The 21,013-nt window shown below is 39.3% G+C and overlaps 2 protein-coding genes across 6 annotated transcripts; one reads left to right on the plus strand and one right to left on the minus strand.

The window, feature by feature from the left end:
• Window positions 1–426: 426 nt before the first annotated feature.
• Window positions 427–10,506, minus strand: MCEE (methylmalonyl-CoA epimerase). Its single transcript, XM_075160268.1, has 3 exons — window positions 10,336–10,506; window positions 4,504–4,844; window positions 427–1,101 (listed from the first exon to the last, which is right to left on the minus strand). Exons 1-3 carry the CDS (start codon window positions 10,364–10,366, stop codon window positions 949–951), a joined length of 525 nt encoding a protein of 174 aa, XP_075016369.1. The 5' UTR covers window positions 10,367–10,506; the 3' UTR covers window positions 427–948.
• An 81-nt stretch (window positions 10,507–10,587) lies between these two features.
• On the plus strand, window positions 10,588–20,290 carry MPHOSPH10 (M-phase phosphoprotein 10). 5 transcript variants are annotated; one of them, XM_075160263.1, is made up of 12 exons: window positions 10,588–10,642; window positions 11,346–11,470; window positions 13,090–13,744; window positions 14,572–14,720; window positions 15,144–15,318; window positions 15,601–15,742; window positions 16,176–16,243; window positions 16,965–17,102; window positions 17,331–17,441; window positions 17,682–17,789; window positions 18,369–18,599; window positions 20,089–20,290. In XM_075160263.1, the coding sequence occupies exons 3-12, from the start codon at window positions 13,199–13,201 to the stop codon at window positions 20,227–20,229; spliced, it is 1,809 nt and encodes a 602-aa protein (XP_075016364.1). In that variant the 5' UTR covers window positions 10,588–10,642; window positions 11,346–11,470; window positions 13,090–13,198; the 3' UTR covers window positions 20,230–20,290. The 5 variants fall into 5 exon arrangements, 4 of the variants coding, with proteins under 4 accessions (XP_075016364.1, XP_075016365.1, XP_075016362.1 ...); XM_075160264.1 differs by having other exon boundaries at window positions 10,592–10,642; window positions 13,090–13,738; XM_075160261.1 differs by lacking the exons at window positions 10,588–10,642; window positions 11,346–11,470 and adding an exon at window positions 11,824–12,260.
• The last annotated feature ends 723 nt before the right edge of the window (window positions 20,291–21,013 follow it).

A 21,013-nucleotide genomic window follows, 5' to 3' on the forward strand; every position in this document is an offset into this window, starting at 1 on the left:
GCAAAGTCTGTCCATGAATAAGTCAACAAACTGTGACTGCAGTCTATCAGAAACATAAGTATGCTGGCATGCTCTCTGATGTTAAAGGTAGTGTACATAACCAAGACTTACGTGGCTTGTGTTTTCCACTGATTTTGTAAGTGCTTTTGCATAGGAAAACAATATTTATAAAGTAAGTGAAAACATTAATTACTATTTGTTCAGGTCTCTCCCAGGTATCTTCCTATAGATAAAGCTTGAAAAACAAATCTTCAATACCTGAAAAAACTAAAATGTGACAAGTACATTTCAGGTACTTTTCTTGCATTGGCTGCATATCCACAGAGTTCATAAAACAACTAAATGATGATTTATGCATGGTAACTTCCTTGGCAGTAATTGTTATGCCAAGGAAAACTTGTTTACTGATTGCACACACCCATACAATAACATAAGGATTTTTTTATTGCATGAACCAATCAATCAGTTTGAAGCACAGACGGTGAATGGTGAAAACAGAAAATACAATGTTCCTTTTTTCTTCATTTCTAAAGGGAATATCTAAGCTATATTGTTGTCACTGACAAGTGGGTCTCTGCTCTAAAATATGGAACAAAATAATGTGGGATGACCTAGAAACTGTACAGTTTCTGTGGTTACAGAGGTAAAACCATGCTGCAAACATGAGGCAACAGAATATAAATTACTACGTTACTTGGCTCATGTATTTGTCTTTAGAATCACAAAGACTTCAAGAAATGTCAACATACTAATTCTGAAAATCAGATCAACAGCAAAAAAAAAAAGAAAACTACCCTAAATCTGTAGCGCTATTTCAGTACTCAAAAGCTGTACTTAATCCACAGGAACTACAGTGAACTTGTAAAGACTGAATACCACATCAATATTCCCAGCGCCAGCTCAGTACCTTCACCACTAATCTATTGTTTTATTTATGAATATTACAGCTCAAGCTTGCTCAAGTTCCACAAGGACTCCGTGGCAATCTTTAGGGTGAAGAAAAATCACAGGTTTGCCATGTGCACCTATTTTTGGCTCTTCACTCAATATTCGTATCTTTTTTTCCTTCAGTTCTGTCATAGCCGCTTTTATGTCATCAACCTTATAAAAGAAAAATACAGTTCACACGAATTAACATATTACACTGTATTATGCAGATTCTACATTTAGGAGCAATAATATAATTTCTTACTAAAATGTTATTTCTAAATTCTAATATAATTCTGAAAATAAATTAAATTATAAAACAGTTTTAAAACATCTAGTCTTAAAAATAAAAATCCTACAAAAGTTTGCATTTGTTACGTGAAGATTTTATAAAATATTGTTTAAATATTGTGCTATATTTAAGAAATTATTAAACAAAAATCACTCATGCACAAAACCCATTGATTTTTTTATGTTGTTACTTTATAAGGACTCCATAAATAATCTAAACTCTGCATTACTATTGCTAAGAAGATCATATTGCTTTCAAACTATCGATAACTAAAGAATAATGCCTCCCTGTCTAATTCATGACAGAACACTGACTCATTAGATGCTGGTGAAAAGGGAGGGTAATGGGCAGAAGGTAAAAGGAAAGTCCCTTTTAGATTTATATATCCTCCTCCTGAGCAGGTTAAGCTTCATAAAGTTTCCTAAGAAAAACCTTGGAATTACCAGAAACATACCCAGAATATGACCTGGTTTTCCTATTGAACTTAATTATAATAATAGCCTTTAACATAATATTTCAGTACAGTTTCCTGCAGGAATATGTAATTAACAAAAACATGTCTACGCTGTATAACGTGATCTTAAGTCTGATGTCGTGTCATCAGATGAAATTTGAATCTTCCCAAACCTTAAATGCATTCATTCTTTGAAATAATAAAATTAGCACTCAGTTTAGTAAATCCAATAGTCAATAATCAATAAAGACCTAGAATTAAAATAATAGCATTGCTATTTTTCAAGACTGAGGTGTCTGGACATAACTTGCTGGACATAAAGGTATATAAACTTGCATGATGCCATTGTAGGGAAGAAGGAAATACCTAGCTTTAATTCAGAGGAGCAGACGTCAGTTAATTCCTACTCATTTGCAGCAGTTTTCTTCATGAAAATTCTGAACTCACTACAGTTCTTCCTACACACACCTACCAGTGTGCTAAAAAAAAAAAGAAGTGACTGTCAAGTTTTATCTAAAATAAAACAGCACACATAATGAGTGCCATAGCCCCCTCCAGGTTGTTTCCCCAAGCAGAAAAGCCACTGCAGCTGCTGCTCCTGTCCGGCAGAGATGGCCAGAACAGCAACTGTGTCTGGGCTCAGCTGGAATGAATTACTGCATCCCCAAGGAAGCAGTGAGAGTAAACAGTGGAAAGCCTGTGGGTGCATCCACGTTAGGAGAGTATCAGGCTCGGATTTCTCTCTTATTCTACCAAGTGTCCGGTATTCTTTTCATTGTAGGTATTAAATTCAATTATAGCTGGTCAGGAATAATTTAATTTCTTCTTAAAATGCTTATTTTGTCTGAAACAAATTCCCTGTCAAAACATCTGTCTAAAATTTTCCTTTGAATAATAAGACATAAGGAAGAAATGAAAAGCATTTTGATAAACTTGTCAGGCTTTCTCTCCAGAATGGGACGAGTTTTTACAATTCAGCTTTTTGCAATAAAATTGTTCATAGAAAGACATTTCTACAAAATATTTTTTAAATTTCAAATGAAAAATCAATTGACACTGAAGTTCTTTTATAGTTTTTCTGAAAACTATTTTTGCTCAACTTCAGAAGATGACATACCTTTGAAATTGTAAGATTTTCCATTCTGAGGAGAATGAAAAATTGGAGGAGGGAGGTTAATATCTTTTTGATTGACTATGGTAGTGACCAAATCTGTTTTCAGTCCCACTTAAACAGCAGGTCCACAATGGATTGCTTTTTTCTCCATGTAAATTAGTCTATAATCTTCCATTTGTTTTTATGTGGAGACAAACTTGAGGGACTTAGGACAATCTTTTTCTTAATTTTTTTTTCTTTTTTTTTTTGGCATAGAGAATCTATTAGTGAGTTACAAGACTTAATTTAGGAAAATCTGGCTGCAAGTAGCACTAGCTCACCCAATTAATGGAAATAAACTGCTAGATTATGACTCCTTGCTTGCTTGACCTACTGTATACAGTTATGAATTTTCTTTTTTAACACAACACTTCTACTTTGTCCAACATGGTATAATTAGCATGTCCCATTCTTCTCAATTTTCATAATTAACAGTATGACCTCCCTTGACAGCCATCTTTGGTTTATCGGCAACAAGATCATCTCTCATACAAAATGGAGATCTACCTAGAACAATTTCAGCTGGTAACAAATATTTCTTGAAACGTCTTAAAAGGGATTACATATACTTGAAACCCTTGGGAGCTTTGAGCTCTTTTTGCTGAGAAATGCCTACAACTTCTTTCTCTTGTACCTATAAGTAAGTACTGCTGGTCTTACAGACGGCTGGAGGGTTTTTTCGGTCTTACTGCAAGTCACTTCTTTCTTCTACACCCCCCCATTTCCTAAGTTCAGCTGAGGTCTTTCACATTTCTATAGCAGAACTGCCTAGGAATACAATTTAGGGTCAATTTAAACAGAATTGATTTTCTTATTCTCGAACATCTGCAAATAGGCAAACAATGTAAGAAAAATTGCAATGCCTGTGTGTATGCAAAATTTCTCAATTCTCAATGAAAGCATGCAACTGCAAACACTGGTCTTTATGTTGTATTCTGAAAACAATTTTTACTCACATCAGTAATCCTGTTACTTTTTATTATTACAGTTTGCATGAAATAAAAAAGTTTGCAAGTCTCAGATCTATAAAATATTAAAAAGATATATCATAGGTAGCAGCATGAAATTTTGCATCAAACATCTACACTAAAACATGAGTATACTAAATAAGATAACTACTTTACCCAGAACCTTTACATCTTGTGTACTTCCAGACCAATCTCTCTTTGATGGAAAGGAAGAACAGGATAGAAGAAACTGGAGACTTTACTGCTGTTTGGTAAGTATGACTGACAATCTGTTTTGACTCTGTATACAATTATCAACTAAATATCAAACAGGAAGAAACTTCTGAAAATCTAAACTATGCCTTAGCTTAAACTTACAACGCCATCTTTTTCCAGTGTATGTCCTTTCTATGTCAGGGAGTTGGCACCTGTTAAACACTCTTCACAAGCCCTTGGGCTTGTCCCCCTTCCACACTGGATACTTAACCCTTCCCTCCCCAATTTAATCTTTATAGCATAAAAGAGGAAAAAATGATCACATAGCTCATGAAATTGAACTATGATTTCCAAAACAGAAAAAAGGCACTTTTAAGACTTCTTCTTATGCAATATAAATTCTCACAAATATGACAGCCTTATATATTGGTTCTTGACACAGGTCAAACCTATGAAAAAGTTATGTATACTTTTACATCTCTAGCTTATTATATGATACATTGTGTTAAAGTACCTCAATGCAGATGTGATGCATTCCTCCAGTCTTGTTTTTTTGCAGAAAGCTTGCAATGGGACTTTTCTCTCCTAAAGGATGTAGAAGTTCCAGCTTTGTATTTCCCAGCTCCACAAAAACAGTGTAGACACCATGTTCGGGAAGAGCAACAGTCTCGCTCACCTGTGCTCCTAACACATCTTTATACAAGGACTGAGCTTTCTCCAAATCAGGTACTGCAATTGCTACATGATTAAGTCGGCCCAGTTTCCACAAACAGCTTGGAATGTTTTGAGAAAAGGAATTCGATGATGATAGAGTTCGTATTGTGGGAGCTGAAGTCTGCAATCTGGTAAGAAGCCCTGAAAAAAGTGAATAGCACCGATATAATGCTTTTGAGAAAGTACCAATATCTGCTCTTTCCCCTTTTAATGAGACCTATATAACTCCTATGTCATAAGCACACCAGTGTGCAAAGCTGAAGGTAGACTGAGACCAAGGAAAGAATTATTTTATAGTACTAACAGCTGAATGAAAGTTATGTAATTATCTATGTAATTATTCAGAAGTATATAAAAAAAATCCCAAACACATATTTGGTATAAATGCTTACATATGCCTGTTAAAAAGAGGAATACATGGCCAAATGTAACAGTCAACTGTATTATGTACTTAGAAGTGACTTCTGAATTTTTTAGAACTTCTTACAAAATAGAGAAGAAAATGAGGATATGCCTATACATCTAGAAATTACAACAGACAAACAAGAAAACCGAAACAAAACCTTGGACAGAACTGATACTGCCAAGATCCAAAAGATAAAAGACTTGAGCTTTCCGCTGTCAGAACTAACTCCAGCAAGGAAAGAAATGTCATGTTGCGTCTGAGGCTTAAGGAATCCTAAAATCTCTTGAGTTTGATTTCTTATTTTCTCTTTCTCCAACGATTAAGTCATTTGCCCTTCTTACTTTTCACATGCCATACAGGTCTTATACTTCGTTTCACTGATCTGTTTCAAGATGCTTAGAAATATTTCAGTTCTAAGTACTGTGAACAACATCATGTCCAACTGACCAATAACAATTTAGAAGATCACCTTTAAACGGTCAAAATCATAATAGCTTTTTTTATGCAACTAGTGCTGCTGACTTCAGTGTGACTTACAAAAGAAAAATAATATTATTTGGCTCATCATAAACAAAAAGGTAATTATGAAAAAATGTTGGATGACCATATGACACAGGTAAGGGCTAACATGTAGACAAAAGATGGAGAAGTCATGGAGAAACTCAGTGCCATGAAAAACTGCTTAGATATCTATAGAACTCTTCACAGACTGCTCTGACAAGGCAGTACTGAACTTTGCACTATCTGTGTCAAATTGCTGTGTTGCTCACAAATAGTTCTTTTTTAGGGTTGCTTTTTTTTTTTTTAATAATCAAAAAAAGATATAAAATGAGGATACTTACAAATGGATTACATTAAAAATTAACCTGTCAGAGTACTAGAATCTGGAGAGATTGGGGGAGAAATTGTGATCATATCAGTTGTTTCTATCACCAGAATTAGAACTAGATGAAGGGATATATTCATAAAAGCTGCATTTTAATTTCATGCCAGTTTGCTTTAGGCCGTGTCAGAGTTCCCAATGCCTCAAGGCCAAGCTAGAGGCATCTTAGCATTTTGGAAATATTTGAGGCATTCTTAGCTTTAAATTCACAAATGTGCTATTTTGCTAAGAGATTGTGCCAAGGATGCACTGAGATTCTGGATGCTTTGCAATACACTGAGGATAGCCTGGCTTGCATTTTTTCAGACTCTTTGTACTCTGTAAGGTTAGTAGTAGCTGTAATTAATCAGCTCGCTTCACTGTATGAAACTGAGAACTACCATTTCACAGGAATTCAAGACTCTACAGCTGTCAGTTAATTTTTCTTCAAAGACAACTGATGCAGTCCTTAAATCTAAGCCTTTCTGGGCACTGTGCTGTGATGGAGGAAGTGTTTGTGTGTATTTGAGACTTAAAATTACACTGTGCAATGTACATACTTCCAAAGATGTAGTATCACAAAAGTAAAGTCTATTCAGAATCATTTGACAATACTAAATCAACATCCTCCATTCATAATTTCCAGAAACTTATCCAGTTCTGCAAGTAACTGCCCCGAAGTATTTCTTGCCAGCCTTTCATACAGTACATCCTGTCATCGCCTTCATGACAGCCAGAAGTTCTGGACAATTCTTTTTCACTTGTTACCTTTAGGCTATCATACTGACATAGTAGAGCAACTCAATATTTCAAGTACTTTTCAACTTTTTACATGTTAAAAAAAATTCCCTAGCAACTTCTATACAGAAGAAAAATTCTTGTTTTTCAAATGTCTATGCTGAAACTATTTTGTAGATAGACTTGCCATCTAAAGGCAGCTATATCAGGGGTGAACAAAGCAATTGCCCGAGGAAACGATGCTATGCAATACTTTATAATGTGCAAAATAAGAAACATGCAGTATCTAGTTGGCATAATTAGAGGCATCGATAATTAACTTGACCAGATCACCAGAGTAAATAATGCATTAAAAAATAAAATAAAAAAAAACACCCACCATACAGTCTTTTCTGTCCACCTAAGATTCTACCTAAGTAGCTCTGTTTCCTACAATAATTTCTTAACACCTGATTCAATTCTTGCTGAAGCAAGAGATACTTTTCCACTTAGAGGAGGTTAGTATTCTCCAAAAGAGAAAAATCCTTTGAAAGATAGGGACCACTTACTGTCCTGGTTCCTGCTGGGACAGAGTTAGTTTTCTTCCCAGTAGCTGGGGCGGGGGGCTGTGTTTTGGGTTTGGTTGAGGTGCATTGATGGCCCACTGATGCTTTAGTTGTTGCTGGGTCGCACAGGGGACTTTTCAGCCCCCCTATGCTCTGCCAAGTGCAGGGAAAGCTGTGTGGGGGGAAGCATAGCCAGGGTGGTTGACCCATCTGGCCAATGGGGTATACCATACATGTGACATCATGGTCAGTATAAAAACTGCGTCAGCGGTCAGTAAGCAGTTGCATTGTGCATTGCCTGCTTTGGATATTCTGTTGTTGTTGTTGTTATCATTGTTATTATTACTGTTCTACTTTGTTTTATTTCCATTATTAAACTGTTTTTATCTCAACCCATGAGTTTTTCTACTTGTGCTCTCCCAGTTTTCTCCCCCATCCCACTGGAGGCGGGCGGAGGGGGGAGGGGTGTGGGTGAGCGAGCAGCTGCATGGTGTTTAGTTGCTGGCTGCATCATTTGTTATGTTTCCTAGAGCCTTTTATTGTTTCATTCCTTCTTCCAAATATTAACACAGTTCAGTAGAAATACTACTAATGTAGATTTTTCAAGCAATCTTTATGATGGGAAAGGCTAGGATTTTTCTCACTCGTTTTGACATCTCCCATCTGTAATTCTTGCTGTGCTTCACACAAGGCATATGACTACATGGTTATAATTTAATTTGCATTTTGTCTATTTTCAAGTAAATTGACAGAAAGTAGAGTCATAGACTGTTACTCAGCTATTACTGAAGCAATACCAAAAAGAATAGAAAATGCTATTTCTGTTGGGTTCTGCCCAAGAAACATTTGATTTTTGTGGTGTTTCCTGGAAAGATAATAGATTGAAGTATATTCCTAGGATTTTTGTAAAGTCAAAGATACTTAAATGCCCACTCGTATGACAATATTATTTATGCATCTCTCCATTTTTTCCTCTCACTTAATGGATTGGGGTGTAGAAGTCTATATATTTTTCCTATGAGTATCTAGGGGCAGAGGACTCTTCAGCAGGTTTGGGTTTTTTTTTTACTTTATTCTGTGAAGTCTTGTGAATTTATCCCAGCTCTAGTAATATGCATATAGAGCTTTAATTTTAAACCCATAATTACCAGTATGAATTGACTGAGATTAAACAAAAAGCATTTGTGTTTTTCTTGCATTATATAGATTAGTAACTATATAGATTAGTTAGTTAAAATTCTAGTCTTCTTTTAACCCAATAATCAAAAGATGACCCTGCAGTGAAAAAGAAAGCTTTTCAGCAAACTTCAGAATGAAACCCCATCACTTTCATGTTTCAGGAAAGAAACACATTGATGCACGTATCACAAAACTAGGCCTATTAACTGTTGCAGCTAAATTCTTCAATCACAAAAGCATTTCTCCACTGACTGACAGAATTATTCAAGTAATCCTTAACTTTCTCCAATGTTAAAAAAAATTTCTTTCTCTGCCTCTTTTGAAGCCAATGGACACTGTGACTGAAGTATCTATGCAAGTATCTGTCCTGCTTGAAAAACTTGCATATGCTGACCAAATTCACACATGCAGTTGCTTGTCCTGGTACATACAGCATTTGCCCCTACTGTTTTTTTTAAGACGTCATTTTTCAAACACTGACAACCAAATCTGAATTTTTCTAGATATTTTGTCCTTTAGAGAAGATTCAGCTGACCCTGCTCTCATATATGATTGCTGGCTTCCTAGCCTCAGTGATACTGCAGAATGTATGTCACCTTCTTCAGCTTCATTTGAAGAATATTTTTAAATTGATCTATTTGAGTTTTATTCTATTAACAGTTGACTCATCTACTAGTATTATGCACATCAGAGTTTAAATATGTACAGTTGTACCAATTGAGGCTTCCATTCTGTAACAGAGCAGGTTATGAATATGAAGTAACAAGTCTAAAGTACCCCACAAAATGAGATCCTCATCCTTCAGATGTTTATTCATAGGGTCGTTGCTCCTTATGTGGGGCAGTGTTCATTGACTTACACGGCTAATTAATCAAATGCAAGCCAAATCCAACTGAATTCAGTCATGTTCTCTATGGGGAAGTTATACAACTGTGGGGCGCAGTAAGAAGAACCTTGTCACTGGGCACTGCTCTATTGTCAACCATTTCAGGTTGAGAAAAACTCCCAAGCACGGAGAGGTGCTGTCAGCATCGGGAGTTTGGCATACAGGGGCTGTGTATTAGCTCTCTAGACCACATGGAGGAAGGGCATAGTCTGGCCATTCTTAAATCCCAGCAATTTCAAGGTGGTGGTAGCATCTTGGAAGCTTTGCCAGCCAATAAGGCTTAGGTCATCTGTGGTGCTGCTCTGCTCTGTGCTGGAGGTGACTTTTGGGAATCACATGGGCTCCACAGTTGCTAGAAACTGAGTCTCGCTTTGCTGCAGCTCTGGTTTCTTCCATCAAAGTGCAATTATACAAAGGTGTTTTCATTCCCTGTGTCCCACTGATCGATCACTGACAGCACTGAGGGCCTCATCCACTCTTCTCCAGTCTATGGCTACTGAGTAAAATAGTGTGGTTTAGGTACAGTGAGTTTAACCTGCCCTTACTTACTATTAAGAGAGTGAACAGTCCAGATAATTATAGTGAAGGGGAAATGATTTTGCATTTAACCCCAAGTTGTACCTTAAAAAGACAAGCTCCTCCTTGCACGCTAAGTATTCGGTTTGGAGTTTGCTGCCTAAATTTATTCTAAGCCAGATGATGTCAGTTGTTAATATATCTGTCATCTGGATCAGAAGACCTTCTTTCCATTTATAAAAGCAATCCATCCTGCTTTGTTGTGGCCTGCAAGGCTCTCGGGGAGAGGCTCGGCCTGCTCCCGCACCTCAGGGCGAGCGGCGGCGGCGCGATCCCGCCCTGGCGGCCTCAGCACGAAGCGGAGGTGCCCGCTCCAGGCAGGAGCTCTAGGCCGGAGCGGGCACCGAGGCCCGCGGCCGCCTGGTGCCGAGGCCTGAGGCCGCGCCGCCCTCACCGCCCCGCTGCCCGCCCCGCCGCCGCCCGCCCGGCCCCCGCGTTACCGGCCGCTGCGCGCCCCAGGGAGGCCCCCATCTCGCCGCCCCGTCGCTCGCACCCAGCCCGGCCGCAGGCAGGCGGGGCCTCGTCGCGGGGGAGCGGCCGCCCTCCGCCGTCACCACGGCAGCGGCTGCCGCCCCCGGCCGCGGCGGGGCCGAGCCGTCCCCCGGCCGCCCAGGGCTGAAGGTGTGCCCGGGCCGGCAGGTCTTCGGCGCGGGGGCGGCCCGGGGCTGTGTTTGTAGGACCGGCGCCACCGGAGCGTCTTGGTACAAGGCACCGGCGTGGCAATGGCTGTGCCACGCCGAGGGGCTGGTGAGCCCTCGTTGGGGCGGGAGGGCGCAGCTGCCCGGTGCCTTTCCCAGAAGGAGAGGGCTCCGTCGGGCAGCGGCGGGCGCTGCGACCGCTGCCAAGCGGCGTGCACGGCCCGGCGCGGCCGCGCTGGGGCTGAGGCCTGTGCCTGGCGGCGGGGGGGCGGCTGTGCAGCGAGCGTGCTGCGGGCCCCTGCAGGGGCTGCTCTGGGCACTGTGTCTGGAAGTGCGGAAGAGGCCAGCTACAGCAAGGGACAGCTGTAGAGAGGGAAGGTTTTCTGACTGAAGCACCGTGCAGAGGAGGCTCGGGACAATGAGCAGGCTGTCCGCTGGTGCTCCGTTCCTGTTGTGTCGGGGCGCAGGACACTGCAAGTTGCTGTGATGCATCCTAAATCTATAAACAGCTTGTGCCATTTCAAATCGGATAACATCTGAATAATTAAAAGTGCAGATCAAAATCAGAGGTCAAAATGGGTATTTAAAAGTCCCAATATCTGACACTTTCTGCTTCCAACCCAGGTTGTAAAGCATCAGACATGTTTATGATGTTCAAAGAAGCACAGGTACAGGTCATACTCATGCTTCTGCTGGCTGGGCCCTGCTCCACACAACGCTTTTTTGAGGGTGCAAAGTGCGAGTGAGAGGGCACACAGAAGCTGCATAGCAGGGCTTTGTTTTCTGTGCACTGAAAAGACTCTTTTTGTTAGGAAGGAAACATGAAAGCAGCAGAGGAACAGCAAAGGCAATAGCAAGAATGAAGTTAGAAGGTGGGTGACAGTTTCGGATGCAGGTGCTGAACGGCTGCAGATGGCTGGGAGCGGCAGCAGGCCAGGTGAGTGCAGCCCGGGGCGGCCCCTGCTGACGCATTTTGCAGCATGGAGGAATGGATGGTCTCCCCCAACTGCAGCTGCAGCTTCTTCACCAGGGTCTGTGGGTGTAGTGCTTAATTTGACTTTATAAAGTAAACTTTGAGGAAACTATGTGATGTACAGTTGAACACTGGGCAGTGCTCGCTAATGGCATAGGCGTGTGAATGCGTGCCTCGTTAGCTGGGAGCTTGGAGACAGCAGGTAAGAACGGGCATTTTGCTCACAGAATCAGCTGGAAATGTGTGGTTCCAGAATAGCTCTTGTATCTAGGTCAGAGAGACAAAACTGCAGGGTAAGATGACTGTAGCTTTACTATGTTTAGAGCAGGTTTTTCAGCGCTGATGAACATCCCGATCTAGAGCGATACCACGCTCTGCCAAGGGGAGGAAGCAGCAGCCCTCAGCAGATGACTCTGCAATACCCTGCTTGCGGTTCAGTGCGAACGCGATCAGGCCCACCTAAAGAAGCGGGCGTGACACGGATAAACGAGGCGGTTCTGTGACAGAGGCACGGGCTGGGAGGCAGAAATGCTTTTGGCTCGGGAGGCGGGCCGGGGCGGGCCGGAACTCCTGTATCTGGAACCTCGGCGCCGGTTGCGGGAGTCGTCCGGACCGCTCAGCCGGCGGCCTCGGGGAGGCGGTGCCAGGTTGCTCCACGCGCCGCGGCCGGGGGGAAGATGGCGGCTGTGAAGGGGCTGGAGTCGTGCCTCAGGGTGGCGGGCGCCGCCGCCGCGCGCCCGGAGCGCTTCCTCAGGTACCGCGGGTTTCCCAGGGGCTGGGGAGCCCCCAAATGCCGGACCGTGCGTGTGTGCACGTAGCGCTCTGCGATTTGTGCAGGTCTCGGTGCTCTGGGAGGGAGGCCTCGTGCCAGCCGGCGCCCCTCAGCTACCCCCGGTGCCGCAGAGCTCTCCTGAAACGGGCTGTTAACAGCGTCGAGACCCGGCTGGGGCTTCTGCCACGGCTGCTGCGGTATCCTATTCCTTTCTTCAGCGTAAGAGAATTAGGAAACGGAGGTTTCTGTTTCAACCAGCTATGTTGAAGCATTGGTAGCTCTAGAGAAAAAACTGGAAGAGACTACCCAAATAGAGCAGCTGAGGAGTAAGGGAGGAAGGAGGAAGACGATTACCTTCTTAAACCCAAGAGTCTGTATCTTGGATGTTTGAGGTGTTTAGTGCTGTACTGTTTACTTCCCCAAAATGTCTGGAGTGCTTAAATATGATCAAGATATAATAAGATGCAACTATAGAAGGGTAGAATATTCTGTCCAGCTGCTACTTCATACACAAAGTGTAATGAAGCTGAAAGGCTTAATAATTGTAATATCTTTATTTCTAGGAATGTTTAGTAGCAATACTCCAAGAGATGTGTAGAAGGTTAAGCAACAGCAGTAATTGTTGAAAGGTGCTGTTCTGTAGCACCAAAATACCTAAGCACATATAAAAAGAGCTGCAGTGTGACCGTCTGATTAACTTAATGGAAGGTGTAAAATGAATGAAAGCTAGTAAATTCTGCAAAACAGAAAATAAAAAATTAATATTAACTGTTGTGCTTTTTAAAACTCTTCATTTTTTTTCTACTCTTAGTGTGCAAGATGGACTGGCTGCTGACTTCAGAGCATTAACAAAGACTCTCTATGATTTGAATAAAGCTCTGGGAAGTAATATAGTTTGTGGGGGTCCTCTAAAAGAGCTGATGATAGAAAATTTTGATGAAGAACAGATTTGGCAACAACTAGAGCTCCAGAACAATGCAGTTCTCGATTTCTTCAAGAAATCCATTGCAAGGGATGCCAATGATGAAGATCTTTGCCTTCTCTCAGACCAGGAAGAGGATGGCTCTGATACAGAGACCAGCAGTGACAAGGAATTGGAAGACGACCTAATGGAAGCAGAAACTGAGCAGAAGAATGTTTATACAAAAGATAAAACTACAGCTAAAGAAAAGCAAAGTAAACACAGAGAAAGTGTAATGCAGAAATACAGCGATGAGGATTCTGATATTGACTTTGATATCGAAGCACTGGAGCAACAAACTAAAACAGCCAAGGAAACCACATTGAAAAAAATGGGAAGAAAATCTATAGTGGATGACAAGTTTTTCAAGCTGGCTGAGATGGAAGCTTTTTTAGAACATGCAGAGAAGGAAAACAGGGAGGAGGAAGATGATATTAATTATTTTGAAGACATCGTCACGGATGATGAGGAAGAAGAGTCTGAAGAAGCTAAAGTCAAAGTATCAGTAAATTAATTTTCTGATCTCTCTTTTCCTTTAAATCAAGATCTGATATCCCTTAGGGTGACTATAAATTGTTGAACTCTGAGTAGAAACTACCAAATTTGATTAGATTAAATTCGATTAGATGACTAATGATTACTTCTGAAGCTTTACTTTAATAACATATTTGACATGAATATCTGGTAACAAAACGTCCTAGTGTGGAAGGACATACTGTCTTGCTATTCCAGTTTCTCTTTAGATGGGTCTTGGATTTTTGCACAAATAAAGGAAGAGATAGTATGTCATAAGAAATAAGTGACCTTGCAGAATTGGTGACCCGGCAAATGAAAAAGATGCGTCACTCAGCATTGACATCTGGCAATTAGAGATCACTGAGGTGACTGATGCAGAGCAAAGGGCTTTTGGCAACTTTTTTTTCTAGGGACATGGCTTTGTAACTCTGATTTAACTTAAGTTGCTGAGTACTTGTTTGAAAAATAAATCTTTTATTATTTAATATTACCAGAGATTCTGACTAGCAAGTAAGAACTATGCCCAGGGTATAAGGGAATATGTACGCATTCCAACAACTAATTGCCAAAATCTACTGCTCTTTGACTTCTGTATGTGTTGAAATTGGAAATGAATTTAAGTGGTACAATATTTTAAATACTTGTAAAAGAGATTAGTTTTACCTAAGATGCCCTACCACAGGTTAATGCTTCAGTAAACTGAACTACTGTTACACAAGTAGCGCTATTCCCCAGGTGCTAAAGACTTTGAAAGACTTCTGTCAGTCTAACAGTTTTGGTTTGTTTGGTTTTTTTTTTTCCCTCTCCCCTTCTTAGCCAGTTAAAAGTTCTAGAGACTTGACATACAAAGATTTCTTTGATCCAGTCGATGACAATGATGATTTAGTAGCTAGTGATGCTGAAGATGATCAGGAAGAGGAAGCAGACAGTGCTATTGAAGAGGAGAATGAAGAAAGCACGTCTGAGTAAGTATATGCATTATTTGCAGTTAAAATGTCCTTGTAATTTTACACTGAAGTGAAGTAGAAAATAAGGTGTGAATTCCAGGCTCACTTTGGTCATGGTTTGCTATTCTCTGTTATCTGTTGTACGTTCATGGTTTGCATTGTCACCTTATTTAAAAAGTATTTACTTATCTTTTGAGTATTGTCTCTTGATATTTATTTGGATAAATCATTTAATAACTGTAACTTCCATTTTTGAAAGTTATTTTTAGTATAGAGAAGTTTCACTAGTGTCGCCTGCCTTTAGGTTTCAGTGAAAGCCTATTGTATTTTTTAACTGTGTGTTAGTTGTAACAGGTAAACGTCTAATAGCTGAAATATCTTTATGTAAAAAATTATAGAGGCTTTTCAACCTTTATTTTATATTAAATTTTAATGTTACAGGGTCGAGGATATGAATGAAATAATGATGGACAATATGAGAAGTAAAGAAGCCCCTAAAAAAGTTACTTTTAGTTTGCCAGATGACAGTGAAACAGAAGATGTTACTGATATGCAGTTAGAGAAGGGCATCGATCCCAGTGAAATAAAGTCGTCTTTTGAGAAGAGACAGGAAAAGGTAATTGTTTTTTTTATTTTGCTAATACTTCGAAACAGTGGCCAATACATTTTTTTTTTTAAGTGATGGTCTAATTTGTTCAGTCTGGCAAATATGAAGAGACTATTTACAAATTCAGAAAAAAAAAAGTGGCTTATCTACATCAGCTATATATGCAATTGTGTATTCCCTTATCTTTATGCGAGGAGGAGTTAGAAGTACCTGAAAGAACTATTAATTTTTTGCCTTGAGTTTACTTGTGAGCTCTATGTTTTAAACTTCTTGGGAAATTGTGTTTTTTAGATGAGCAAAAAAATAAAAAGTTTAGAAGAACAGTTGTTAGAGGAGAAACCTTGGCAGCTTAAAGGAGAAGTGACTGGACAAAAACGACCTGAAAACAGCCTTTTGGAGGAAACAGTACTTTTTGACCATGCAGTCCGAATGGGTAAGTAGTGAGAGAGGGCTTTCCTGAAAGCGTGTTGCATACCATGTTGGGTTTTCTTCCCTTTGAAACCCTTGCTGAAAACACCTGTCACTCAAGAGCAGGGTAACAAAACACTAAGTTAAACTTCTCAGTGCGCTTTTGAGGTTGTGCATTTTCATGGTGGAAACTGCAGGAAGCTATAGTCCTTTTCGTTCATTTTTAACTTGACTGAAAGTTCATTAATTCAGTGGCAGATTTAGTCATTTAGAAGCCTTACATAATATGATTACTCTCTTCAAGATAGAGGAAAACATTATTTACTTACCTCACCTTCAGTTACTACATTTTTGTTAAGGCTTTACTTTCTTGTTCTGTTATTTCTGTCTTCATAGAACAAGAAGTATTTCTTGCTGGAGAAACATTAATCTTAAAATTCTTCTCTTTCTCCTTTCAGCACCTGTGATCACAGAAGAAACTACTTTTCAGCTTGAAGATATCATTAAACAGAGAATATTGGATGAGGTTAATATTATCTTACTTATTCCTCCCTATTTTGTTCATAGACTTGATTCACAGGGCAGATTCCAAGGATGAGTTTGAAGCTCTTAAAATGTTAGGTGTAGAGTTATCTAATTAATTTCTGCAACTGGTTGTTTTATTCTTTTGCCTTGATCAATGTGTCCTTAGATTTCTAAGGAGCTCTGTTTTTATATGCCTGTTATGTGCTAAGTTTTGGTGCACTTCAAAAAAATGAGTGTTTTTAGATAAAACTATAAGGAGTTTATCTGGAATATAATGCCAGTCTGTAAATTTTGTCTACGACCATAACTGTAGCGCTCTGAGCATTCTGAATACTAACCAAAACTCAAGTGTTTACTTCATCATTCTTGAAAGCCAGATAGAAGATTTGTATCCCACAGCTTGTTGAGGCTTATTGTTAGTTGAATAAAAAAAATTGGTACATATGGGAGAGAGTATTTAAGTACTTAAGAAAATTACACATTTGTTATTTGTTACACAATTTTTACCCCGATCCACTAAAAATAAGCACACAAGCTAGAGTTATAAGTCTTTTATTACTTTTTTTCGCAATGAATGTGTGAAACTTAATGAGTTCCTGGGAAGCCACATGCATAAACTAGTTAGCATGTCAGATAAGTGATATGGAAAATGTTCTAAATAAGCTGTAGCACCTGATATTTGACTGTAGTTGCATTTGGTCATTAATTTTTAACTTTCTCAGGCATGGGATGATGTAGTACCAAAAGAAAAACCAAAAGAGGAGGCTTTTGAATACAAGAAACGTATTACTTTGGATCATGAAAAGAGTAAACTGAGTCTCGCTGAGATATATGAGCAAGAATACATGAAACTTCACCAGGTAACGTGAGCAATGCCTTTCCTTTCAGGTTGAAGTTCACATCACATAATCTCATATCTTCATTTATACACTGCTAACTCTGCTTTCAGCTTTGTAGAAGTACTTCAATCTTTCTCTGGGTGTTCACCAGGGAAATGGCTCCAAATTGTACATTGTGGTGTTATCAGTCTTGCTAAAGTAAAGTATCTTTACGAATGGTGTTGCACTAACATTGCATTATTAATGCAGCAAAAGACCGAAGAGGAAGAAAATCCTGAACACAAAGAAATTCAGGAAATGATGGATTCACTCTTTCTGAAGCTGGATGCGCTTTGTAACTTCCACTTCACACCCAAGCCAGTAAGTACATAAGTTTCATGAAGTTGGAGGTTTTTTCCCCCTCTTTGAAACTGGATACTTTAAAACATATTTGGGAACTGGAAAGTAAAGTAAACATTGAGTGTTAGTGAGCTTGTTCTTATTTCATATTAAATGCACTATAATTGCCTCTAAACAAAACCAAATACTTAGTAACTTCAGTTAGCTGTAAGCTGCTGTGAGATGGTGTGCTCAGTGCTAAATATGTTTCCTTATTTCTAGCCTGTGCCAGAAGTCAAAATAGTTTCAAACCTTCCAGCTATAAGTATGGAAGAAGTAGCACCTGTTGCTGTTAGTGATGCTGCTCTCTTAGCACCAGAGGAGATCAAGGTAAATACAAATTAAAATCATGTAAGGATCTGGAGAGGATCTGTATTGTTGATAGAAGGGTGTACTGGCTACCAGATCAATGGGAGAATTCTGCCGCCTCCCACCCTGGGTTCCTCACCTTGTGGACCTTCTTGCCTAGCATTTTAGTTGTGGTTGTGGTTGGGGTTTTTTTTGCGGGTGGGAGGGTTGGGATGGTCGTGCTTCTTTTCCCCTCCCTCCCCCCCAAATAACTGGAAGGAGGGGAAAGAGTTAATTTTATTTGGCTATACTAGGCCATAATATTATGCTTCGTTTTTGTTCTTGACTATTATGTGATGGTAATTATTTTTCCAATGTATATATGGGTATTTGGAAGGGGAAAGCTAAATGACAATAGGGAAGGGCAATTAGCGTGTCTTCGATCAATTGTACAAATTTCACCTCCCAACTTTTGCCAGTTTTTGGCCTTTGCCTTAATGTGTCATTGTTCTGAGCTGGCTAAACACTTGAAATAATGGAATTACAAAGACAGGTTTGAGTACTGTGAAGTGAGTCTCTTCTTTTGCATGCTTATGTATCTGGAGATCTTGTTCTCCTTAGGAAAAGAACAAAGCTGGTGATATAAAAACAGATGCAGAAAAGACTCTCACAGACAAAAAACGAGAACGAAGAAAGAAAAAGCTTCGTAAACGTATGAAGCTAAGAGAAAAGGAGAAACGTCAAAAGCTTCTTGAAAAAATGAAGCCAGAACAAGGCACAAAACTTAGCAAAAAAGCTGCTGCAGCAAAATTAAAAAGGCTTACAAAAGAAGGCAAAGCATCTCTGCTCAAGGTAAGGCTGTGTTAAATAGTCCTATATAACTTGGAGCTTCCCAGCTCCAAGGATAAGATCCCAAGGATAAATAATATTTAGCTAGAGAGAGGAAAGGGAACTTTACCACAAAAAGTATAGGATTTGTTTCCCTCCCATCCCTCTGGGCACACCTACATCTCCTAATCTTTCTCCATCCCCTCAAAAGTTCTTGTACACAAGTAGTGTATCTGCTTACCACCCAAACCTTGTTACCTTATTTATGTCTGAGCAAATAGAAAAGGTAAATGTAGCTGCTGGAAAGAAAGATGTAGAAAAAAGACATGGAAAGGGCAGATGCATACACTTTTTTCGGGGTTTTTTTTTCTTTCTTTCTTTTTCTCTCCCCCCGCCCCTCCCCCCACCGCTTTCCCCTGTATTCTTTCGAACTACAGTTTTGGAAGGAGTGTTCTAGTCCATACTTGTAACTGTCTTATGCAAAGTAGCGTTGAATGCCTTTTTAATCCTGATTTTGCTGATTATCCTGACAGCATGATGTCAGTATAGAGGCCTGAAAAAAATACATCTCTGGGTGCACTTTGCAGTGACCCGCTTATTTGTAATGCATATTTATGTAGACGTTATTGATTTAATTATGAATAAATCATGCCTAAATGGTTGTTGGAACCTTTAGAAGCTTAGTCAGAATACAAAATATATTTGAATTTGTAAATGACTTAATCTTTAGATATGGAAAAATACGAAAAAATTGTATGATACAATTACTTTACATCAAAGTATATTCACAAAGCAGAAATGATTGTTTGCGTTAGGTACTACTTTTTATTTTTTTCAAAGTTCACGAGGTGGTGTTCCTGCAAATACTAAGACTTACGCTCTTATTTCCTGCGTTTGAACCATGCCCTTGATTAAATGGGACTACTTGCATGCATAATTGGGGATGAGGTTTCTATTTATTTCTTTCTAAGCTTTGAGTAACTTAAGCTATTTCAAAATAGAGTATTCCTATTTAACTTTATACTTCTTATTGTGGAACCTTCTCTGTAATCTCATCGGATTGATTTTGTTTTGCATGCTACAAAACAGTAAACTTATGTACCACCTATGATGCCTTACAAATTAAATTTTAAAAATCTCTGAAATTTTGAGGTATTAGAAGCTAATAGGAAAAGTAACGTGATTACTTCTAAAAAGTTTGTGCTTACCTTTTCAAAAGGAGAACAGAACACAAAGTATAGATATGTAGTTGTAGCTCATGATGTGCAAGGATCTATTCTTGATGCCTGTTTTTACCTGCTATGCTAATTGCTAATTAGAAAGGGAACATACTCATTATTTCTTTAGATAGCAGGAGTGCTATAAGAATGCAGTGAAAAGTATCCTTTGAAAATCAATAACCAGCTTTTTTTTTTTTTAAGTCAAATACCATTATATGGGAGTAACTAGTAAGTAGTATAATGGTACTGTTTGTACATTTCTTGGTTATTACAAATATTTTGTCCATTGACAGGATGAAGGTAAAGACAAGGTCCTGAAATCATCCCAGGCCTTCTTTTCACAACTGCAAGATCAAGTAAAAATGCAAATCAAAGATGCAAACAAATTAAAGAAGAAGCAGAAAGCACTCTCTGTTCATAAACTGAAATTGTAATTTACCTTTTTATGTATGTTGCATCTTGTATATATTAAAATGTTTCTACATGAATGCTAAATTTGAGTAGGTTTTATTCTGTGTCGATCTTTAGAATGTTCTGTGAACTCCTACGGTGCGGTGACATAAAGACATTTTCCTTTAGATTTTACTTGTATTTTCCACCATAGAACTCTGATTTTGTCTTTTTATTCTAAAAAGAAAGCTTCTTGCCATGGGCAGATACATAACCATGTAGAATACCTGGTATTTGTGCTTTGACTATGCAGTCTCTTTAATCTGTAGTCCATAGCTTTTGTATCTGCTGTTGTAATGGCTCTGTATATATTGCAGGAATAACCGCATTTAGCGAAGAACTTAAGATGTATCCTGGCAGTATAAATTGGAAATTTATCTTTTGGCATCGTGATTATCAAACAGGTAGGACGCAGAAGCTTTTTAAGCCTGCAGTAACTCAGAGCGAGCAAACGGCACCTTCCACCTTACAGGGTGTTTCTCAAGGTGGAAATATTTCCGTATTTGCTCTCTTCTTGGCTGAACAAAAAAAAGAAAGTTCCAGCTGGAGCGCCTCCGGTTCCCTTTCTATAAAGATAGATCACTGTTTTTCATTATTTGTTGTTGAAGGAAATTTTAAATTTAAAGAGGACAAGATATTTAAAACAAATAGGTCTTCATTCGCACGTTTCCATCAGAGCGCGGTAGGCAGGCTCCGCAATCTGCTCCCCAGGCCTGCGACCCGCCATCGGCGATGCATTGGGCTGGCCTGGCGGCGGGGGCGGGCGAG

The sequence above is a fragment of the Calonectris borealis genome, chromosome 11 (assembly GCF_964195595.1).
Source record: "Calonectris borealis chromosome 11, bCalBor7.hap1.2, whole genome shotgun sequence".
Classification (NCBI taxonomy): Eukaryota; Metazoa; Chordata; class Aves; order Procellariiformes; family Procellariidae; genus Calonectris; species Calonectris borealis.

What these genes read in the sequence shown, in the direction of transcription:
- MCEE (XM_075160268.1), bottom strand. Translation starts at nt 10,366, where the DNA reads ATGGGGGCCTCCCTGGGGCGCGCAGCGGCCG. An exon ending in CCTGGGGCGCGCAGCGGCCG is followed by an intron (nt 4,845 to 10,335) that starts GTAACGCGGGGG and finishes CACTTTTTTCAG; the next exon opens with GGCTTCTTACCAGATTGCAG. An exon ending in TGCATCACATCTGCATTGAG is followed by an intron (nt 1,102 to 4,503) that starts GTACTTTAACAC and finishes TTCTTTTATAAG; the next exon opens with GTTGATGACATAAAAGCGGC.
- MPHOSPH10 (XM_075160261.1), top strand. Translation starts at nt 12,184, where the DNA reads ATGGCGGCTGTGAAGGGGCTGGAGTCGTGCCTCAGGGTGGCGGGCGCC. An exon ending in TGACCATGCAGTCCGAATGG is followed by an intron (nt 15,743 to 16,175) that starts GTAAGTAGTGAG and finishes TTCTCCTTTCAG; the next exon opens with CACCTGTGATCACAGAAGAA. An exon ending in AACAGAGAATATTGGATGAG is followed by an intron (nt 16,244 to 16,964) that starts GTTAATATTATC and finishes TAACTTTCTCAG; the next exon opens with GCATGGGATGATGTAGTACC.